Source organism: Brassica napus, unplaced genomic scaffold (assembly GCF_020379485.1).
Source record: "Brassica napus cultivar Da-Ae unplaced genomic scaffold, Da-Ae ScsIHWf_528;HRSCAF=793, whole genome shotgun sequence".
NCBI classification, from domain to species: Eukaryota; Viridiplantae; Streptophyta; class Magnoliopsida; order Brassicales; family Brassicaceae; genus Brassica; species Brassica napus.
Genome location: NW_026016596.1, coordinates 410,760 through 433,979, shown reverse-complemented (window position 1 = coordinate 433,979; position 23,220 = coordinate 410,760). Strand labels below are relative to the sequence as shown.

Below are 23,220 nucleotides of genomic sequence, written 5' to 3'. Positions count from 1 at the left end.
AACCATTGCTAAATCATATGAGACTATGAGTTATAAAGTGTGATCACTGAAAAGATAGTTAGATATCCAACACCAAAAACATGTAAATAATGGATGATTATTACCAAAAAGTATAAAATGATAGAAAAACTTTTTATCTGTTTGATGTGATTTATTAGTCGGGTTTTATTCTCAGTAAGCCATATCATATGAATGAATTAATCATCTTAAGTGACATGCAAAGACTTTATGATGCTGGTTGTTTGTTAGGTATGGTGTGTTGGATCAATTATTAATAAAGCCCATGGCTTATTTAAATAATTGTGAACTGATGAAAAGAAATGGGCCTCAGCCTTGTTTCTAGTAAATGAAGAGGGAGTAACAAAGTCCCACATCGGGGAAGAGGAACAAAAGTGTGATGTTTATATATGGGATAACACACTCACTTGTTTAAACGAGTCAGAGAAGGAAGAGACTCCCCACGCGCGCGCCGCCGCCGCCGTCCGGCCGGCGTGGGCGTGGGCGTGGGCGTGGGCGTGGGCGTGGGCGTGGGCGTGGGCGTGGGCGTGGGCGTGGGCGTGGGCGTGGGCGCGGGCTTGGGCGCGGGCTTGGGCTTGGGCTTGGGTGGAGGCCCGATAAGAATTATTCTTTTTGGACCAAGTTAAGCTCAACATCTTGTCATTTAAAATCTCAAAAAACAACATGCATTTTATTTGAAACGACAAGCAGTTTGTCTATAAAATAAAAACGTCATGCAGTTCATCCTCTCGAGATATTTAAACGAGATAAGAGAGAGAGAGAGAGCGAGTCTTGGGGAATAAGTTTGTAACTTAAACTTCCCGAGATCTTTGCCAAATCCCCACTAACGAGCGCACGTTATGCAACAGTTACGGGAAGTCGCTCCTCGTCCATCTCTTTAAATACAACTCGTCTCTCTTCTCATTTCCTTAACTTTTTCGAGATCAAAAATCCAACAGCAAAAATCCCTCTGCGTAAGTCTATATTGCGAGAGTGTTTCGTAGAGTTATAGTTCGATAGGGCGATCACGAGTGAGGCGTGATTCGTCTGCCATGGTTTTATCCTGGGACTCTATATTCGTACAGTTCCGTCTCACTAACGGAGCGAATATTTTGAGTTAAGGAAAGAGATCATATCTCGACTCCATGTCTCTTCGCGAATACGATTTCTTATCGTTCTTGTATTCGCTTTATACATTCGTATATTTTCCTTAACATCGCTTTTATTCTATCGTTTTATATCAGTCCGGTTTTCCGGCTTATACATGGTGTACACTCTGTAACTGTTCTTATTGCTCTTCTCTGATATGCAGGAAAATCATGATGGTTTTGATTTTGACGAAAATTATCCACCTAGTCAGGTAGTTACAATTATTGACATCAACTAATAATAACAAACAAAAAGACTGAAAACATGTTTATTTTATGAAATAATTATGCACGTATATAGAATTAAGTAATTTCTGTGGATACTAAAGAAAGAAAGATTATTGTAGAAATGAAGGAACTAAAAAAAAAAGAGTTGAAAGACACCCGTCAAGGAGTGGTGGACCAAACAGTCCATATGATATATTATGATGAATCAAATCTTATCCACTGAATATATTATGATGAACCAAACTGTCTCTTGCGATCTTAGTCCTGTATATATCCATTGATTAATCTAATTTACAACTTCAACTAAAATCTCAACAACCAACATTTATTTAATAGAGTTTTTCCTTGTGTAAATTACACATGTCCTTGCAATAGTCTCTCATGTGATGTGTGATGTCTCCATCGAAATCTCGATTTCGTTTAGTTTTCAGAAAAGATATGGTCGTGTTTTCGCTTCGTTATGATTTTAAGTTCTTTTTTTCCCAAGACGCGTAGGCCATCTCCAACTGGGAGATGTTACCAAAGTTCCTAAACTATTTAAAAATAAAAAAAATAACAGAAAAGGAGAGAAAAGTGGAAGAAAAAAAAATCATATTTCTAAAAACACACTTTGCAAAGACCGTATGAAAACATGTCATTATATTAGTGATCTCCTTATTAAAAATATTATTTTATATTGTTAAGCATCTTGTGTAAAGTTCTAGACCGTTGGATATGTTCTTATAATACATTTTTTTTGTGCAACACTCTTTTAATACATATAGAAAGAAATAAGAGTCATTTAGGTGAATATACAAAACATAACCGGTAATTGCAAAATTATGCATAATTTAAAAGTATTTGCACATATGGTTATTTGTTAAGCATGATCAGATAATATTACCCTAAACACCAAATGATAAAGCTACGCTATAAACATGTGTAACAACAACACCTATTGTGCAAAATATACAAACGATGAACAAAAAGTCTTGCAAAAAAACAAAAGTGATTAAACACATCTGATCATCAAACACGATGAACCACAACATGAAAATGCAGCTCTTACAGAACTGAAGTATATATGAAGAGATAAGTTAGTTTTTAAAAAGCATGGTTTCTTACATTCTAACTACTATTCTTTGCCTTATTTTCATACGTAAAAGTATAATTACGAAGGAACCACTAGTAAAATACATCGCTACAGCCACGAACATGCCACACGATTTTCGTAGCAAAAACGTAAGAGCTACGATGTAGTTACGATATGCTACGAAAAAGAAAACGTAGCCCTTTTCTTGCAAAACGTAGCAAAGCTTGCTACGAAATTGCTACGAATATATTCGTGGCAATGTTCTCCTACGTTTTGCTACATCTTTAACGTGGGTATCGCTATATATTAATATTTTATCTTAGTCGGCCAGAAAAAAACAAAAAAACAAGCTTGCCACGAACAGATTCGTAGCAAGCCATGGCTAGCCCACCGAAAAAAAAATTCCATCAATCCAATCCTGCACTTAAGGCAGTGATAAATACAAAAAACTAAGCCACGAAAATGTTTCATGGTAAATTTCGTGACTAGCTTTCTCAGTGCAATCACATCCGTCTGGTTGTGTGCAGAAAAGTTTCTAATATTTGCCACGAAACTAATCGTAGCAAAACCGTAGCAATTTTAGTGGCAATTCGTAGCAAAAATTGTAGCAAATATCGTGGCAAATCATGGCAAAAACGTGGCAAGGTATTTTCTATATAAGCAAGCAAACCTACGAGAGTTCTATCACATTGCAAACCATAACAACAATCGTGAAATCAAACCATTTTTCCCTTGTGTTAAAAAAAAAAACCATTTTCCCAAAAGAAAAAAAATAGAAAGAAATTTCAATGTCTTATTATTTTCAAAATCGAGAGTGGATGGATCGACACATTGATCCAGTTGATAATAATGTTTCGAGAGAATTTAGCGAAGGTGTTGAAGTTTTTATCGCATTTGCCTCGAGTCAAAATTCTTTTATGGAGCGAAAAACCATGCTATGTCCTTGTGTAAGTTGTGGAAACCGAAAGCAACGTGATGTAAGAACCGTATCCCGCCATCTTTACCGAGTCGGCTTCAAAAGTAATTATTATGTATGGTCAAGCCATGGAGAAACCTACTATGACGCTGGAGAATCTTCGACGGGAGGTCAATTTATGGGAGATGAAGCAAGATATGTAGGCGGACCATATGAAGAGAACATTCCTGGAGGAGACTTTGGGTCAACTGAAATACCGGAGAATTTGATGGAGGAACCCAACGAAGAGCAATATGAAGAAGGAGTGTTTGAAGCTTTTGAAGCCGCTAATCAACCACTATATGATGGATGTGTTGAAGGTATTTCTCAACTATACTTGGCATCTCGTTTAATGAAAGTAAAAACTGATCATAATTTGGCGGAGTCATGTATGGATGAGTTATCACAAACTTTTAGAGATGTTTTGCCACAACCAAATATAGCTCCTGAGTCATATTATGAGATGAAGAAGCTGACGAAGTCGCTTGGCCTCCCTGTCGTGAAGATCGATATTTGTGAAGATAATTGCATGTTATTTTGGAAAGAAGATCGCGAGTTGATGGCGTGTCGGTTTTGTGGAAAAGATAGATATCACCAGAAGAACCATGGAAAAGGGAAAAGGCGTCCAAAACAGAGAATGTTCTATTTGCCTATTACGGAGAGGTTGAAGCGTCTTTACCAACAAGAGGCTACTGCATCACAAATGCGATGGCACGCAGAACATGAGTCGCCAGAAGGAGAAATGCACCACCCTTCTGATGCAGCAGCGTGGAAGCATTTTAACAAGGTATATCCTGATTTCGCTGCGGAAAGTCGAAATGTTTATCTAGGATTAGCAACAGATGGATTTAATCCAGTGGGTATGAGCGGTGAATCCCACTCGGTCTGGCCCGTCATCGTAACCCCATATAACCTACCTCCTGGTATGTGTATGAAAAGAGAATATTTCTTTTTATCAGTACTAGTTCCTGGGCCAAGGCATCCAAAGAAGAGCATTGATATCTATCTGCAGCCGTTAATTGAAGAACTAAAAAGTTTGTGGAGCGATGGAGTCGAAGCCTATGATGTCTCGAAGAAGCAAAATTTTACGATGCGAGCCGCACTAATGTGGACAATTAATGACTTTCCCGCTTACGGCATGATGTCCGGATGGATGACTCATGGCCGTTTAGCTTGTCCATATTGTCTTGATGATACAAAGTCTTTTTGGTTGCAACATGGAAGGAAGCATAGCTGGTTTGACTGCCATAGAATGTTCTTGCCTAGGGAGCATCCTTACAGAAGAAATGTCCAAGCTTTTCGAAAGGGGCAGACGGTAACTGATGATCCTCCACCATGGTTGACGGGAGAAGAAATTCTTCGCGAAAGAATCAACAACATCGAAGGACTGAAGGAAACGGTCGATTGTGGAGGAAATGGACACGAGAAACCTGCAAGCACTATAAACGGCTACGGCAAAGACCACAATTGGGTGAAGAAAAGTATCTTTTGGGAGTTGCCGTATTGGGAAAACCTGCTTCTTCGCCATAACCTGGACTTCATGCACGTTGAGAAAAATTTCTTCGATAATCTTATCAACACGGTGCTTAATGTTCCCGGGAAGACAAAAGATAATGCAAAGTCGAGGATGGATCTACCTGATTTATGCAGACGGTCTGAGTTACATATGAAGGATGATGGAACGATGCCAGTCCCGATATTCCGGTTGTCGAAGGAGGATAAAAAAGAATTTCTGCGATGGTTGAAAAATGATATAAAATTTCCAGATGGATACGCTTCAAAGTTTAGTAGGTGTATAGACGAGACGAATAGCAAGATTTCAGGTCTGAAAAGTCATGATTGTCACGTCATTATGCAGCGACTTCTCCCATTCGCGTTTAAGGAATTACTTCCCAAAAGTGTTCACATTGCCATTTCAGGTACATAATCTTAATAATTAGTTTGATATGTGTTATGATTTCTAACTCCTATTATTTTTTTGTAGAGATAGCACTCTTCTTTCGTGATATATCTGCGAAGATACTTAAGCACGAAGATGTTGCCATTTTGAAAGAAAACATTGCGGTGAAGCTTTGCAATTTGGAGAAGATTTTTCCACCTTCGTTCTTCGATGTTATGGAACATCTGACCGTACATTTAGCAGACGAAGCTGCTTTAGGTGGTCCAGTGCAATATAGATGGATGTATCCTTTTGAGCGATACATGTACCATCTGAAAAAGAAAGTTAAAAATAAGGCACACATTGGAGGTTCCATCGTTGCACAATATGTGAATGAGGAAATATCTACCGCTTCTGCTAACTTCTTTGGTAATCCACAAGTGGTACCTGAGGTTCCACTTCCCGGAGAAGTTCGGTTTACATATCAATATCCAGATGTGCCTAACTTGTTTTATCACGAAGGTCGGGTTAGTGGAAAATCTGAAGAGAAATGGCTAACCGATGATGACTACACCGTCCTCCAGACTTTTCTGATGCTCAATTGTGATACATTCGAACCCTACGAAAGGTACTTTGATTTTTTTTCTTGGTTATTGTTTTAGAATATCTGAAGTTATAATCTCTTAAAAAAATTCACAGGATGTTCGAGGAGTTTGTGATGGAGAGAAACCCGTATATGTCTGGTAATGACCTACAAATACTGAAAGACCAACAATTTGCCGAATGGGTGAAAAACTATGTGAGTTTCCGAGATTATTTGATTTATAATTTGAATGAAACTTATCAATTATAGATATAAATTAAATTAACAGGTTGTGCAAGCGAGTAACACATATGAGTTTCCGATGTGGATGTTGGATTTTGTACAAGGTCCGCAACGTAAGTATAAATCTTGGCCGATTTACCATTCACGTGGCTACTGCTTCCACACACATAGCCATGGACAAGATAAGAAAACCCAACATTACGGTGTCCAAGTTCGTGGAACCACAGATACTGACTATTACGGTTTGATCGAGGAGATAATGATGGTTGAGTATTTTGGTTCTGTTGGACTGAAGGCCATGGTTTTTAAATGTAAGTGGTTTGATACAACTGAAGGTCGGGGAATTCGAAAACATAATTCAGGAATCGTTGATGTGTCTCCGCGCTGGCAGTATGAGAAATATGATCCATTTATCTTATCTGGTAATTGTGATCAAGTTTGTTTTATTCCTTATCCGCGGGTACGACATACATCAGCCAACGATTGGTGGGCATGTACAAAAGTTATGCCTAGAGGGGTTCGAGAAACGTCTGAGGATGCTCTTGTTGCGTTACAAGATGATACACACAACCAAGTTGTTGCACGGAGCGTGATGGTGCGCATTGAGACGTATGTTGTCGAAGATGATTCAGATTATGAATCCACGCCAAATGTTCCTGCTAATGACGAATACGTTTCAGAAGATGAATTAGACGAGGCTTGTACTGATTCGGATTCTGAATCTGATTCAAGTTCTTAGTAAGTTTGTTGTTTATGAAGTTTTTAAAAATTGTAATATAAATAAGTAATCACTTGGTAATTTGTAGTTTATGAAGTTTAAAATTTTTGTAATATAAATAAGTAATTTATGAAGTTTTAAAATTTATGAAGTTTTAAATTTATGAATTTTTTAAATTTGTAATATATAATAAATTTTTAATTTATGAAGTTTAAAATTTGGAAATATGAAGATAACTAGATTTCTTAGTTTTAAAATGTTAATATATTCTTAATTTCTAATTAATAGTTTTGAGATTTCAAAAAAAAAAAATTCTAAAACCTTACTAAACCCTAAACCCTATCTATACCCTAAATCTATTTCCCACCACATAATAAACCCAAAAATTTTCCCTCCTAAACCCAAAACACATTTCCCTCCTAAACCCAAAACCCATTTCCCTCTAAACTAAAGCCCAATTTCTATACTTAAGAAAATTTTTCCCCTCCACAATTTTATCACGTGTCTCTCTCTCTCTCACGGAGTCTCTCCTTCTGAAACTCTCTCAAACCTTTCGCCGCCTCTCTCATTCTCTCTCGACCCTCTCTCACAGATTCCTCTCCCTCTCTCTCTCTCTCACGGATTGTCTCTCCTTCTGAAACGCTCTCAAACCCTTCGCCGCCTCTCTCATTCTCTCTCGACCCTCTCTCACAGATTCCTCTCCCTCTCTCTCAGCGATGGCTCCTTCGACCGGAATCCCAAACGAATCCCGTCGTCGCCCGCGCTCTACCGGATTACAGCTCCCAGGTTAGTGAGCCCCTCATCTCTGTCTCGATTCCTCTTGGTTCATTTGGTTCATTGGGTTTCGATTAGACTTCCTAGGGTTTCGATCTAGTTTTTTTTTTTTGAGTTTCGATTTACATATTTAGTTAGGGTTTACATCTAAAAGTGTGTTTTTTTTTTCAGTTTCGATTTACATGTTTATTTAGGGTTTACATCTAAAACTGTGGGTTTTGATTTCCTGTTTCGATTTTTGTTTTCGGTTTTGTCTCCATTTGAAGTTTTGATTTCAAGTTTCAATTTTTTCCAGTTTCGATTTACATGTTTTTTCTTCTGTCTACAGATATGCGGCAAGGGAGACCTCAGTTGACCTTATCGGAGCCTTCTGCCATGGCCCCATCTTTTTCTCCTCCCATGTCTGTACCTCCTGGAGCTGTTCCTCACGCATCTGCCGGCTCTTCAAGTGCAGCGCCTGCGGCTCCTGCCCCTTATGTCAGGAGAAGAGAAGATGCTCTACTACGTGCGCCATCTAGACGTAACCAGCCACACCTCCATCCTGACAAGATCAATGGAGCATTGTGGTAAGACTATCTTGCATTTAGATTTTAAAATTTAAACTATTGTGTTTGCCATTTAACAATGAACACATACATTATTGTTCTTTTTCAATCATCCTGATTTAGATTTAGAGCATTGTGGTAAGACTTAGACTTAGTAAGACTTAGACTTAGCAATGATTTAGATTTTATTATACATTACAGGTAGCAAACTACTACTGATAGATTGTAGGTATTTGTAAAAGCATTAGACCAGGTTAAAAAAAATTGTATGATGAACCGTGTATAAGTAGATTAAGTGTAGAGTTTAATATATGATTTTTTTTTGATGTTTGCCATTGTCTTGTCTCAGGTTTGGTATTGATCCTGAAGTCCATGCTTTTATCCGAGCAACATGGCAGGGAAACTATTGGGGGTCGTGGGCAAGCTGGAACTTCGTTCCACCTGAGAAGAAGGATCAGTGGTGGCATGCGTTCATTGTAAGTGCTTCTTTCCCTCTCTTTTTCCCTTTCTCAGCTATAAGTAACAATCAGTGTTTAACTCTAATGACTTATATTATGTTTTTTTGCAGCAACACTACTACTGGGAGGACCAATTCCATGATGAAATCTACTTGAAATGGAAGAAACAAACTCAGGTTACCGTCTGTGGCCGCATCAGCCAGAAAAAGAGAGATAACCGGCAACCTTCCTACATGTCAGACGCTCACTGGGCAACAATGGTTGAGAAGTACAACACTGAGCAAGCGAAAAAGAAGAGTGCAAAAGCTGCAAAATCTCGTAAGTCTGCTCCAGTTGGGAAGAAGATGCACAAGCACGGTGCAGGCCCACGCTGTTTCCTTAACATTCAGTATAATATGGTAAGTTTTGCCTTGAGTTTATTTTCTTAATTTTTTTTGCCTTAACTGTTGTCTAACTTCCATCTGTTTCCTTTCTTATAGATGGTTGATGAAGGTTTGGATGAACCACCTTCATACACAGCCCTTGCGAGGAAGACTCACACGGGTAAAAACGGCTCCTTCTTAGACGAACGTACAGAGTAGCTGGTGCTGGAGGTTGAGGAAGCCGTTGAAGAGATGTTACAAGATGGATCTCCACATGGCGACAGTCAAACCGACTCCACTGCTGCTTCAAATGCAAAGCGCTACCTTCTCAACCAAGAATACATCAAGGTCATCTCTTCTCTCATCCTCATTTTATTTATTTCAGCTTACTGGAAATGCTTGTGTTGTTTAATTTAATTATTGGAAATGCTTGTGACTGTCTTAGTTAGTTATTGGAAATGCTTGTGACTGTCTTACTTAGTTATTGGAAATGCTTGTGACTGTCCTAGTTAGTTATGTTGCTTGTGACTGTCTTACTTAGTTATGTTGCTTGTGACTGTCTTACTTAGTTATTGGAAATGCTTGATTATGATTATTTTTCCTTTCCTTTTGCAGAGAGGAAAGACAAAGAAGGGCACAATCTATGGCCTTGGCAGTGCTCAGTACAAGAACAGCAGTCCTTCTGTGCCAATTCCTGTCTCACTCAAGCGCAACCTTGACGTGGATATGCGCATGTCTGGCTTCGAGACCACCATTTCTGAAGTCAAGGAAGACATTGCTGGAGTCAAGGAAGATTTCACTGCTTTGAAGACAGAGATCAATGCTTTCAAGACTGAAGTCACAGGGGGGATGTCTGCAAGCCAAGCAACTCTCAACATTATTCTGCAAACTCTCCAATCTCAAGCTTCCACTCCTGCCTCAACTGCACAACCATTTCAGCCTCAAGCTCAGCCCCAAGCTCCAGTTCAATCTCATCATCAGCCACAACCTCAAGCTCAGTCTACGGCTCCACCACAACATCTCTCGACCAATACCCATTCTGATTTAGATAGGTGGTGCCAAGAACTTGATATGTAAGGTTTGATCAGTTCATGTATTAAGCTACAATATTTTGTGTACTTTGGTTCAAATTCATGGATCTTTTGAATGTTTGAATGTTTGAAACTTCAACTCTTATGTAATATATTTCGGTTTCAATGATATTATGACTTTCTATTCGCATATAGCATTTTATATAAATTTCAAATTTGTTTTTTATAATTGATTTTAATTTTTTTTTTTATAATTGGTTAAACTAGCCACGAAATGTTTCGTCAGTAAAACGTAGCATATGTTACGAAAGAAACCGTGGCAAAACCGTGCCTGTTGCTACATTATATTTCGTATCAAATCGTAGCAAGTTACTGAAATCGTGGCAAGCGTTGCCACGAAAACTTTCGTAGCAAAACGTGGCACTTTGCTACGATTTTTGATACGCGCTCTTTTTGCTACGCTCGTATACGTACGTTTTACGTTTCGTAGCATTTCGTGGTTTCTGCTCCGTATAGCCACGAAATCTTGGTCATAGCCACGAAAATTAACGTGGCTGTAGCGATGTTTTTTACTAGTGAACGTGTATGTAAGATAGATTGTATCTTCTATCAGAACTAGAAGTAAAATAGGAATAAGGACATTTTGGGATTATGAAATATCAAACAGTGTTTTTCCATATAGGGTAACTAATTTAGTTTTGTTTCATAGGTATCTAGTGCAAATACCCAAGAAATAAACAACAAAGTAATTAATATATATATATATATATATATATATATATATATATATATAGTATGAATTTTTTGAACTAGCTTTTTTCAGTCTACCAAATCTAATACTCTGTATGATCAAGTCCTTATACTTCCATGCTCCCTTCGTATTATTGATTTAATTATGGATGACAATGAGAGCTTTGTATGTGTCATATCTGATACTTTTTCACTATATTTAACGTGCAAATCATATAAGCACTTCAAGAAAAAATCACAGAAGTACTTTGTTTAGTGTGTCTATATATCGACATTTTAAATTCACTAATGTTTCTGTCAAAGTTCAGTTTGTATTCAGACGGCATATCGACTAGGATCAGTTAAGCCATGCAAACAGAAGAAGGAAAATATCCCATATGTAACTATCTCAGAACTCCTCACTAACTGGGTAACACAAATCTGTTTATTTGTCCATTGGTATGGCTGTCCTGTGAAGAACCTCCAAACACATAATGGCGTTTTCACAATAATGATAATTGTTAGTATTATAGTATTATGTACGTACGGTGGTAAAAATTATAGTGTCATTAGCATTTCCGTAATTGGTATAGTGTATATATGGGGATTGTACTCTTGCCATAGTTGTGACGGCATGCGTACGTACCATAGTTGTTCATGACAACGATTTAATATTTTGTGGAAATGTTGTTATAGTATTAGATAGCGACTGCGTATAATAATTCAAACTTATCACATAATATGCATGTCGTGTGATCAAATGAATGGTTTTACCAAAAAAAAAATGAATGGCGTGCAAAATGTAAACTACTCCTAATGGAGAAAAAGTGTAATTTTGTCTGATTAAAACGGTGGTTAGTTCTGGTTACTGAAAGTGACAATTGCATTCCGAATCATTCAAGCTCGATCTAGCAATCGTGGTTTAACGGAAATTGAAGGAGATCTATGGTAATATACTAATATGTATTATAATTTTGGTCATACCTCTTTGAACATCGAATATTCGATTTAATCGTATAAATATAAACTTCGTTTTGCATTGATCATATCGTAACAGTAACGTCCACCAGATGTATCGCGTGTGAATGTAAAAGGCTTTGGGATTCGATGGGTCACATACTGACAAACGTCTTTAAGAACGCAGTCGTTCTAGAATTCGCGGCCATGACCATTGACATTTACCATTTTTTCTGATACTAATTATTGGAAAAGGTAAACGATATGATATTATCTTTATGAAACCTTAAAATGTCAAAACTGTGGTAGCTCGTAGCTGTGAAAGAATCATTTTCAATTTTATTAGGGGGTTGACAATAGAGGATCGGATCACTTCGAATGTCGCCATTTCCATTTACTTTAACATGAATAATCAAGATTCAAGTTAGATTGGGTTGTGTTTCAGAACAAAAGAGAGGTAGATTGGGTTCTAAACATCAAAATTAAAATGACTTCCAAATTTTAGCAAAAAATAAAATAAATTAAAATGACTTAGAATAGGAATCTAAAGTTTTAATTCGGGTAGTATTGAATCGAGATTTATTATCACGATTAACGTTATACAAATTAAATGATGAGAAAGTCTTATGTTAGTTTTTTTTGTGAACTAGTATGTGAGTTTTCATTAGAAACTAATGACACAAGGGATACAAAGGTTCTGCAGAATCAAATCCTACCATCTAAGAAGCTTTTCAAAGCAGGGTGCCAAAAGATCAACAAATTTTTTTTAGTTGAGTTGGTAAGTCTTGTGTTAGTTTATAAGTCCTATGTTAGTTTGTAAGTCTTCTGTTAGTTACCAACTAAAATCCATTTTTATAAATTTTTATCTGGTCGACGAGATGATATAAATTATTTATTTTAAATTAAAGATCGTTAGATGCATACAAATGAGGCATATATATGTTCATTAGAAACTTTTATAATTTCTACCGTCTAAGTTTTTTCTTGATCAACCGTCTAAATTGAACAATTATATGTACGAACTCATACGTTATAGAAGATTCCCATACTGCCCCCAAAGATATACAAAAATGTACTTTACGTAGAAAATATCTTCTTCTTTAGCAATGAAGTCAATCAACACGAATAAGACCAGCTGTAAATAGTTTGAGAGACAGAGTCGTTGATAGGTTGTGTTCAATAAACTTTTAAAACGAAAACGCATTGCAACAATAGAGAAAAAAAGTTTTGCAACTTGCTTTTTTTTGTATTCTTTTGCCGTTTGCAACTTGCTTGATTTGTACGAGTAGACGATTTTAACAAAGAAAAATATCAGAGGCCCATCAAACTTTGGAAAACTTTCTATCGTTCATGGGCAGTCAGAAAAGTCAACATCTGGAAGAAAACCTTTTTTGCTCTCTCACATGTCAAAATATCATAAACTTATAAACCAAGTAATAAAAACCAATACCGCTTGGAGAATAGTATTTACCGTTATTATGCACCGTGTGAAGATGATCAGCCGCCAACATAGACACACACGCTTTGTCTTGTTTCTTCTATTACTATGAATTGTCGAACCCACTTCTTAGAAAAAACTCGAATCTTTGTACGGACGCATCTCATGTTACAAGTATTTTCACATTGCCAAACCAATATTAATATGCATTACGTTTAAACTTAATATTTTTGAATAGTTGTTGCTGTTGTCGTTGTTAATGAGCTTCATATGTACGTTTTCTTTAGTACTACTTTTAATTCATAATAACAAATGATTGTCTAGTTAACAGTTTGAAGAGTTCATATTTGAAATGATTAAAAGATTTTAAAAACTCGATGTAACTAAGTTTCAGAATTAAGATAATCATGCAGTAAGCCTAACAAAATTAAGATAAAAATGATGAACAAATTGTAAGAAAATTAGATAAACGAGCCTTATACTCTTCTGGTATCTTATTAGAACAGAAAGTGTGAAAATGTATAGTCAATCAATAATCATTCAGTTTGTAGCTAACTGTACATCAATTTAATCTGTTTATTATTCGAATTAGTTTTATATATAACCATAACAGCATAAAACCTAATACACACAAGAGCATCTCCAATTTCATTTTTTTTTACTGTAAAATAGAATTTGAAGTAAAATTTTCTCTATTGTTATTTTATTTTATATTCTTACGTAGTAATAAATGAATTTATTCTATAAATGAAATAATGCAATTATTTTTGGTTTATCACAAATGTATAATGTATTACTATTCCATTTCAAAATGAAGTAAAATTTGAACATTGCCTTGTAACCGTCCACTCTTCAAATCAACAAAGCAAAAAAAAATTCTTTAAAGCCATTTAAAATGTTGATTTTTAAACAAAAAAGAATCCATAAGAAGTGTTGATTACGCAGTCTTAATTTTAACTAGAGATTTTGCCCGGGCTACGTCTGGGGTTATATACAAATAATATATATTTTATATGTATACAATATATTACATCTATGTTATAAAATATAAATAATAAATTGAATTAAAATGAGTAAAACTTACAATTTGTTGTCTTCTACTATCTAAAATATGTATGGAATAGTGAACAATGTGAAATTAATAAAAAAAAATTAAACCTAAGTTATTCTCAAAAATATTTTTACATATTTAGTTTATTATAAAATATATTATTAATCTCAACATCACATATTTTTTTGTTATATGTGTTATTTATATCATGTGTATGTTTTTATAAGTCTCTTATTTAATATTTTATAATATTCACTGAAAATATGTGATATTGAGATTAATAATATATTTTATAATAAACTAAATATGTAAAACATATTATAAAATATATTATTAATCTCAGCATCACATATTTTTATATATCTATATTATATATTTTTTCTTATGATTAGAATCTGTTTTTTTTTAATTATAATTAGTAAAGCTGATTTAAATACTAATTGATTTAAATAAAAAAACATTTAAAAATGTTTATTATAAAATATTTAGTTTTATATATTTATTTAAATAAAACAACATTTAAATGTTTATGTTTTACATATTTAGTTTATTATAAATATTTGATGCAACGATTTGAGAATTAATATTTGATGTTTATTGTTTATTTATAAAACACGGAGAAAACAGTATAAGGTTATGTTAGTCAGTAAAAGATCATACCTACTTGTTGAAGAGCTGCAGTTCAAAGCCAATACGGAGCTCCCTGTTTCTTGACTTCCATAAGTGGAATAAACTGAAGCGTAACTCTGAGTCAGAGAGGCTTGGTGTGATGGCGTTGAAAAATAGAGCCGCCGGAGACTTGGCTAGAGATTTTGCCGGTTGAGTTTGCCTTGCAGGAGGACATTTTATGGATGTTGTTGAATGAGCTTGGAGGTCGGAAAAGGCCTTTATATAGGAGGAGAGACATGGGGAGTTAGAACGATCATATCAATTAAACTTAAAGGAGTTAAAGGAATGTAAAAGAAAATTGATAGAAAAAACAGGAATGGAGCCGTATATAAAGAAGGAGGAAAAAAGGAGCTGAATTGAAACCATAAAGAAGTAGTATTGATAGATCGATTAAAACTCAGTCGAAATGATTTAAGGGGAAAAGCCGAAGTGGCAGAGGAGAAGAGAGAAGACGAAGTGGTAGAGGAGGCGAGAAGAGACACTCGACTTCAGCTCCGCGTCGTAGACCTAGGTCTAATTATTAGATGATCTAAAAGCCCAATCCCAAATCAAAAGAAGCTCACACATAAGTCAATTGAGAAAAAAATTTAAGCCCAGCCCGAAAACGAAATGTTCTGATTGGATGATTATTTATGCTGACGTGGACATGCTAGAATTGGAGATTATTCCCTTTTAGTATAGTACTAGGTGATTTTCCCGTGCTCATGCACGGGTATAAATGTTTTTGAAATAAATATACTATAATAATTGATTGCTATTTAGTTTTAATTTTAAATTAATTTATAGTTTGTATGCATCATTTATATTTATAATATTATATTACTTTAATAATACATATGATTTTCTATATGTTATATTTAATCGGTTTTATTGTTTTTACAGTCAATTTAGTTATCATTTGCGTAATTTGGATTGCATCTCTGAATTCAACTATAATATTTTTATTCTAAATATATTAAAATTTTGATTAATTTCTTATTTGCATTTAGGTGGTTGTTGTCTAAAATATGTAAATATATTTTATGAAGATTATGTATAACTTTAAATATTTTGTGCTTACAATAAAAAAAATTAAAATAAACTAAAGTGTCTGATTCCAATTTACATAAATTAATATAACGATAATATTCTGAAGTCTCATGCATATATATAAATTTTAGAAAAGAACTAAATTGTAACAGTTTTTTAATATTTTATTTTCATTTTAATATGTTTTGAGTTGTTCTTTGATTTATATTTATAAAATAAATTATTTTTCTTATAAAATTATATTTTCTTATCGTAGTTAAATCTATGATTTTAGATATAAGTTAGATTAGTTGAATCACTCATGTTGTGAGTATATTGAGTTACTGTTATTCTTTCAAATTCAAATGATATATTTTTATTTTTTATTATAATCAAGTAAAATCAAATCACTTTTATTTATCGTTTAAACGTGCATGTATTTTCATAATATTTATCAAATTATTGATGTTTTTAAAAATATATTATAAAATCAAGTGATGCTCAATAGGAAGTTACATACATAAGTAGGTGATACATTTCTGGAAGCTCATGAACACATATTAATATTTACAATAATTAAAATATTCTGTAAATTCTAAATAACTTTATGCCTTTGATTTATTTTTAAAAAATATTGAAAATGAGAATTCAGATTTTGCTTTGGTATTTTGATTATGGTTATATTAAGTTCCACAAACACAAAATTTAAAAGAACATTTAATATTAAGAAAAATAATAATTTTAATAATGATAAAATATAATATATCTATTTTGCAACTATTTGATTTATTTTTTTTGTTTTCAATATCTCTTAAAAATAAGCACTAAACAAAGTTGTAATTTTATTTGAAAATAATATTATATAAGTAAAATAAAATTTATCGATATTGTTTTTGATGTAATTGGAAGCTATTATAGTCAACAAAATATATGAAAAATAAATAAAACACATCAATAATATTAATTATAAACTATTTTTAGTCAATTAAACATAAATCAATTTATTTTTCTCAATTATTTTGTGTAATCTTCTAAGAAAATATATAGATATATAAAAATACTTCTATTAGTTTGATTTTTTTTTGTATTGTTTAAAATTATGTTTTGAAAGAAATGTTATTTCTTTTTCTAATATCAAGATTATCTGTGTAATTTTTTTTTTAATAAAATCACATTATATACAAATTTATGTTTTTCATCTAAGAAAATATAGATATATATAGAGTATTTTATTACTTCAAAACTATATTTTATGTTATTTAAAAATATTTTTAAAAATGTAATATTACTATTTTCTGAACTTTGCTTTTTTTGAAATCATATTATATATACATATATTTTTGTTTTCAATGTTTCTTTTAACTTTATAAAACAATTCCTTTTTTATTATATGTATATGTTTTTGGAATTTTTTTAAAAGGAAACTAAATAAAAAAATAAATAATAATATTTAATATTATTAATTCATTAAGGGTATCAGTGTAATCAACCATCGTGAAAGTTAATATGAGAGCGATACATAGGAAACTGACTTCTCAAATAATATTATAGAGATAGATTATGGTCAATATGGTCTCATGTGAAAACTGGCGTTCAGGGTATGTGACGGTCACGTCTCAAGTCTCAAAGCCACGCGTCAGTAACCCACGTCGTCCGCTCACCAACTTTTACTCCTTCAGCTTCTCTATATATAATCCCAACCAAACTTCCTTTTCTTCTCTTTTTTTTTTTTTTTTTTTTTTGAAACATCCTTTTCTTCTCTTTTATTTCTAAAAATCTCACCAATTTCAAACTTTTTTCCCCTCACCCCCACACGACAGCGAAATTAAAACTCTTTAAAGAAAACACAAACCCCACAACAACTCCATTTATAGCATTCTTCATTTCTTTGTCTAATCAAGAGGAAAATATGGTTATAGCTGCTGCAGAAACCAGTGGTACTCATCACCGGAGACCCACTTTCGCTGCTTTCTTAAACACCGACGAAGAAGAACAGAGTCATGCTGCTGATGTCATCGATCCTACCAGCACCAGCGTCAATAACCAACAACTTCAAAGCTATGCTTCGACCACGAGCGGCGAATCGTCTCCAAACCAGGTCCCATCTCCATGGAATCAGACATACTCTCCGTACTACACCGACACAACAACGACGCCGACCATGTCTCCATCTCCATGGAGCCAGACTTACTCTCCGTATTACAAGTCTCCTTGGATCTACCAAACGACCCCAAACGTAGATGATGATTCAGACAACGGTTTGGTCGGTACGATCGTGAGACAAGAAGGTCATGTCTACTCGTTGGCTGCTTCAGGAGATCTTCTATTCACCGGATCCGATTCCAAGAACGTTCGGGTCTGGAAAGATCTCAAGGACTTCGCCGGTTTTAAATCAACCAGTGGTTCAGTCAAAGCGATTGTGATAACCGGAAATAACCGAATTTTCACCGGTCATCAAGACGGTAAAATCCGAATTTGGAGAGGGTCTAAGAAAAGAACCGGAGTATATTCACGGATCGGGAGCTTACCGAGTACGAAGGAGTTTCTGACCAAATCGGTTAACCCGAAGAACTACGTCCAGGTTCGTCGCCATAAAAACGTTCTGAAGATACGACACTACGACGCCGTTTCGTGTCTAAGCCTGAACGAAGAGCTCGGTTTACTCTACTCCGGTTCGTGGGACAAGACTCTCAAAGTCTGGAGACTCTCAGACTCGAAATGCCTAGAATCGATTCAGGCTCACGACGACGCCGTCAACACCGTCGCCGCCGGGTTCGACGACTTGGTGTTCACCGGCTCAGCCGACGGAACTTTGAAAGTGTGGAAACGCGAGCTTCAAGGGAAAAGGACGAAGCATTTTCTCGCAAACGTGTTGATGAAGCAAGAGAACGCTGTGACGGCGTTAGCGGTTAACTTAACGGCGTGTGTTGTTTACTCTGGAACTTCAGACGGTTCCGTTAATTTCTGGGAAGGGAAGAAGTATCTTTCTCACGGCGGGATTCTCCGCGGCCATCGTATGGCGGTGCTCTGCCTCGCCGCCGCCGGGAGTCTGGTGCTGAGCGGCGGAGCGGATAAGAATATATGTGTATGGAGGAGGAACGGCGATGGGACGCACACGTGTCTCTCGGTGTTGATGGACCACGTGGGACCCGTCAAGTGTTTGACGGCGGTGGAAGAGGCGGAGAAAGATGGCAACGAGGGAAGATGGATAGTGTATAGTGGAAGCTTGGATAAATCGGTGAAGGTGTGGCGCGTGACGGAGACTGCGCCTCCGGTGATTGGCTGAGATGCGTCAAGGAGGAGGAGAGGTTACGCGCAGTCTTAGCGCGTGGGATGAGATTACGGAAAAAGAGAATGTTCCGCCGGATATGTTGTTCGTGTCTTTGTGGTCAAGACAAGTTTTATGGCCGGCAAAAGGAAGCAGATCTTAAGACAAATAAAGGACTGCCACGTCATGAAAGTATCTAAAAGGTTTAGAATGTTTTTTTCTATTTTATTCGTTGCTTCATTGTAAACTGTACATATTTGAATTACGTTTGATAAAGATTAAAGAAACATAAAAGGTGGGAATGATTCTGATATGTTCAGAGAAAGGGCAACTAACCTGTATATTATTTCATTGTTTTAATATCAAAGTTATTTGTATTTTTTTATGCAGTTCATTCAAAAGCAATATTGGTTAATTTAACTGATATTGTAAAAGATAAATTTGGAATTTTAGACCTGTAATGTGTACGTTAAGTTGATTTGTTTGTTTTATTTGTTGACTAAGATTTAGCAGTTGAAAAATGAGATGTAAATTTTTTATTGGTCTCTTCATGAATTTATGTAAAATGTCTCACTAGCGACCATAGGATACGTAAATCAAACAAGCTACAAATTTACATTGACATACAATTAACTAGGCCAAGAAAGAACGTTCCCTCTACTGCTACTCTTCTTACTGCATCTGCTGCTTTCATTTCCCTTGTTTATGCTCCTTTCATTCTTCTTGGCCAGTCGGAATGGCAGATTTGGAATGGATACAAACCAGGTCTTGCAGAAGCTTTTAATTTTTCAAAGGTTGTAGTGGAGGAACAAACAAGAAAACTAGCCAAACCTAAGTTGATCTTTAACAAGAGTGGGAAAGTTACTTTTTCACCTTACAGTACTGTGTGAATTCCTAGGTACGATAGTGTATCCGACTCTGGTTCTCTCATTTAACAACAAAATTCTCAAAATTCGAAAATGTATGTGATGGAGTAGTCATATGGTGCCCCTCCCTCCCCGCCTCACAATTGTTCGGTAAAACCCCAAATTCAAATGGAGTGGAGTGGAAGAACCAATGTTTAGTGCACTTCTCAAAATCTGTGGAGCATCATGTGTTATTGTTATTTTATACATCAAACAGTGGTCAACCATGATTGAAATCATATTTGAAGAATTCTAATCATGGTCCTTCAACCTCCAACATGAGTCATTCAGCCAATTGACTAAAATTATGCAGTTTTGCTATCAAGTTTATTCAATGAGCATGTTTTATATAACTTTAGCATAAAACGTAGTATGTCCTTTCCTAGAGCAAAAGAAAAAAAAAGAAAAGGAAAAAAGAAAGAAGGTTGCAGTTTACACACGACGAGATGTTAATTATGCTTCTCCAACGTTGTTAGACCATCTCCAATGGCTTACTCTATTTTTTACTTTAAAATAGAGTAACCCTATAATAGAGTTTGAGTTTGCTCCAATGGTACTCTATTTTAGAGTAGAAAATAGAGTGATGAACAAAAAAAAAACAAATTACTCTATATTTGGAGTAAACATATTTTTCACTCTATTATAGAGTGAAAAATAGAGTACCATTGGAACATTTTTTACTCTAAACTCTATTTTAGAGTGAAAAATAGAGTGGGGTTGGAGATGCTCTTAGGCAAAGCTCCACTAGGTTCTTGTCCATTTGATTTCATATTAATTAAGAAGGAATAACCCCATAAACTGGACTACTATATATATAGTTTCATATGGTAGACTATGAATGGTCTTTTAAATTAATCATAAACTACACTTTTCTATTTCAGTATTAACTATTAATGTCATCTAAGCCTTAGGAATCTACATGCTCCGTGTATCGTATTAAAATACAAGGATGGAATAATTTGTAAACACCATCACGATTTAAGAACAAAAATGATTTTACACTCACGCACGCACTCAGCATCTAAGCTCAGAGCTCCACCTAGAACTATTAAAACCGTTTAAAAGGATACTATATTTATAGGTAATAAAATATTATGTGGATTAACTAAACGTAACCGACTTTAGCTCAGTTGGTAGAGCGGAAGACTGTAGTAGTTGCAGATAATCTTTAGGTCGCTGGTTCGATTCCGGCAGGTCGGAATTAAATTTTTTATACACTCTTTTGACCTTTTTGTGAAAAAAAAGCCAGCTCATCATATCTTTTTAGAAAACAAAACCCAAAACATATCTCATTTTAATTCGTTGGCCTGATCTTTGGATATTTTTTTGAACCACTACAATAATACAAAACTACCAACACTGTTCCTCACTAACGTTTACGGTAGAGAAACAATCTGTCGGAACTTGACAAAGCCAAGAAGCGGCAAGATCTTTGAGCTCTGCTCCGATAGTTACAAATAATCGATCGCAATGGGAGAAGGCAACTTGTCGTTTCGCCGTCTTTCCAGCATCCGCCACCGCAAGAAGCGCACTGCGGCTAAGGATGAAGCAGAGAGTAGCCTCATCTCGTCTTCACCGCCTCCTACGCCGATCACTCCAGCTGCGGTTGTTGCGAAGGCGGCGAAGAAGAAAGCTGGAGGAGCGAGGTTGTGGATGAGGTTTGATCGGACTGGAGCTATGGAAGTAGTGGAATGCGACAAGAGTACAATCATCAAACGTGCTTCTGTCCCCCCTAGAGATCTAAGGATTCTTGGACCTGTCTTCTCTCACTCTTCTAACATTCTTGGTATAATATATAGAGAGAAAGTATAAACCCATTCTTGATATAGAAGCTAATACATGTATGTATCTCTGGCTCTGTGCAGCGAGGGAGAAAGCTATTGTTGTGAACTTAGAAGTCATAAAGTTAATAGTTACCGCTGAAGAAGTGCTGCTCTTGGATCCTCTCCGTCCTGAAGTTCTTCCATTCGTTGAACGACTCAAGCAGCAGTTTCCTCAGAACACTGATGCTTCTGGAAACGTTGTGCAATCCTCTTCTCTTCTTGATCAAGAAGCTGGAGAGGGTTTGCAGAGTGAGCTTCCTTTTGAGTTCCAGGTTCTCGAGATTGCGCTTGAGGTTGTCTGCTCGCTTCTTGATACGAGCGTTGATGCACTTGAGACAGAAGCTTGGCCTGTTCTTGATGAACTAACCAAGAATGTCAGCATTGAGAATCTTGAATACGTTCGAAGCTTGAAAAGTAATCTCACCCGCTTGCTAGCCCGTGTACAAAAGGTTTGAACATTTCGTCATGATTCTATATATTTTTTGTTGTGGTGGAGGGGAAGGTAAAACTTCAAAGCAAAATCCATATTCTGATACCATATTAAATTTTCTGAACTTTAAATTTAAAACTAATGAACGATAAATCTTTTGTATATTACTTAATTTATTTTTTTATTTCCGATGTGAGATTTTTTCTTCAACAATTGATGCAGGTGAGAGATGAAATCGAACATTTGTTAGATGACAACGAAGACATGGCAGACTTGTACTTAACAAGGAAATGGATCCAGCAGAACGAGCAATCCGAAGCAGAACTTGGTGAGACCGCATCAAATCGTCTTAGCCGGGCCACATCAAACAGAAGCTCCAGTATGGTGACGAGTAATACGAAGGACGACGACGTGGAGGATCTAGAGATGTTGCTGGAGGCATACTTCATGCAACTAGAGAGAATGAGGAACAGGATTCTCACGGTGAGGGAGTACATTGACGACACAGAAGACTACGTGAACATACAACTTGATAACCAACGTAACGAAATGATTCAGCTGCAACTTACGCTGACCATAGCCTCGTTTGCGATCACTGCAAACACCTTGTTGGTAAGCTTGTTCGGAATGAATATACATTGTCCATTGTATGAGATGGATGATGTCTTTGGTTACTTTCTGTCGACTGTTACTGCTGTTTGCGTTGTGCTTTTCATGCTCACCCTTGGTTACGCAAGGTGGAAGAAGCTGCTTGGCTCATAATCACTCTTTCTCACTTGTAATCAGAACTCATTGCCACATGTTCAATACATATCTTGATGTAACTAGTCTTGCTTGATTTATCTCTTTATTATCTGTGCTAATGATAAGCTTCACTATATATATCAACGAACTAAATAATGGCACAAAAGCCAAAGTTGTAGAAGCACCAATATTGGTTAGAAATACT

At 35.6% G+C, this 23,220-nt stretch overlaps 5 protein-coding genes and 1 non-coding gene across 6 annotated transcripts; all 6 read left to right on the top strand.

Moving 5' to 3' along the window:
* The first annotated feature begins 2,377 nt into the window (after positions 1 to 2,377).
* LOC106403885 lies at positions 2,378 to 8,165 on the top strand. The gene is made up of 2 exons (XM_048774753.1): positions 2,378 to 7,609; positions 7,926 to 8,165. Exon 1 carries the CDS (start codon positions 3,234 to 3,236, stop codon positions 5,325 to 5,327), a length of 2,094 nt encoding a protein of 697 aa, XP_048630710.1. The 5' UTR covers positions 2,378 to 3,233; the 3' UTR covers positions 5,328 to 7,609; positions 7,926 to 8,165.
* LOC111203076 lies at positions 7,540 to 9,181 on the top strand. The gene is made up of 5 exons (XM_048774794.1): positions 7,540 to 7,609; positions 7,926 to 8,163; positions 8,492 to 8,618; positions 8,711 to 8,998; positions 9,080 to 9,181. Exons 1-5 carry the CDS (start codon positions 7,540 to 7,542, stop codon positions 9,179 to 9,181), a joined length of 825 nt encoding a protein of 274 aa, XP_048630751.1.
* LOC125604381 lies at positions 8,451 to 10,223 on the top strand. Its single transcript, XM_048774803.1, has 4 exons — positions 8,451 to 8,618; positions 8,711 to 8,998; positions 9,080 to 9,310; positions 9,578 to 10,223. The coding sequence occupies exons 3-4, from the start codon at positions 9,215 to 9,217 to the stop codon at positions 10,037 to 10,039; spliced, it is 558 nt and encodes a 185-aa protein (XP_048630760.1). The 5' UTR covers positions 8,451 to 8,618; positions 8,711 to 8,998; positions 9,080 to 9,214; the 3' UTR covers positions 10,040 to 10,223.
* Positions 10,224 to 17,425: 7,202 nt separating this feature from the next.
* Positions 17,426 to 19,492, top strand: LOC106451915 (protein JINGUBANG). The gene has a single exon (XM_013893899.3). It carries the CDS (start codon positions 17,755 to 17,757, stop codon positions 19,129 to 19,131), a length of 1,377 nt encoding a protein of 458 aa, XP_013749353.2. The 5' UTR covers positions 17,426 to 17,754; the 3' UTR covers positions 19,132 to 19,492.
* Positions 19,493 to 21,133: 1,641 nt separating this feature from the next.
* On the top strand, positions 21,134 to 21,218 carry TRNAY-GUA. The gene is given in 2 exon segments: positions 21,134 to 21,170; positions 21,183 to 21,218. It is a non-coding gene; the product is annotated as a tRNA-Tyr (tRNA).
* Positions 21,219 to 21,372: 154 nt separating this feature from the next.
* LOC106451914 (magnesium transporter MRS2-4-like) lies at positions 21,373 to 23,098 on the top strand. The gene is made up of 3 exons (XM_013893898.3): positions 21,373 to 21,804; positions 21,884 to 22,290; positions 22,494 to 23,098. Exons 1-3 carry the CDS (start codon positions 21,489 to 21,491, stop codon positions 23,031 to 23,033), a joined length of 1,263 nt encoding a protein of 420 aa, XP_013749352.2. The 5' UTR covers positions 21,373 to 21,488; the 3' UTR covers positions 23,034 to 23,098.
* Positions 23,099 to 23,220: the final 122 nt, after the last annotated feature.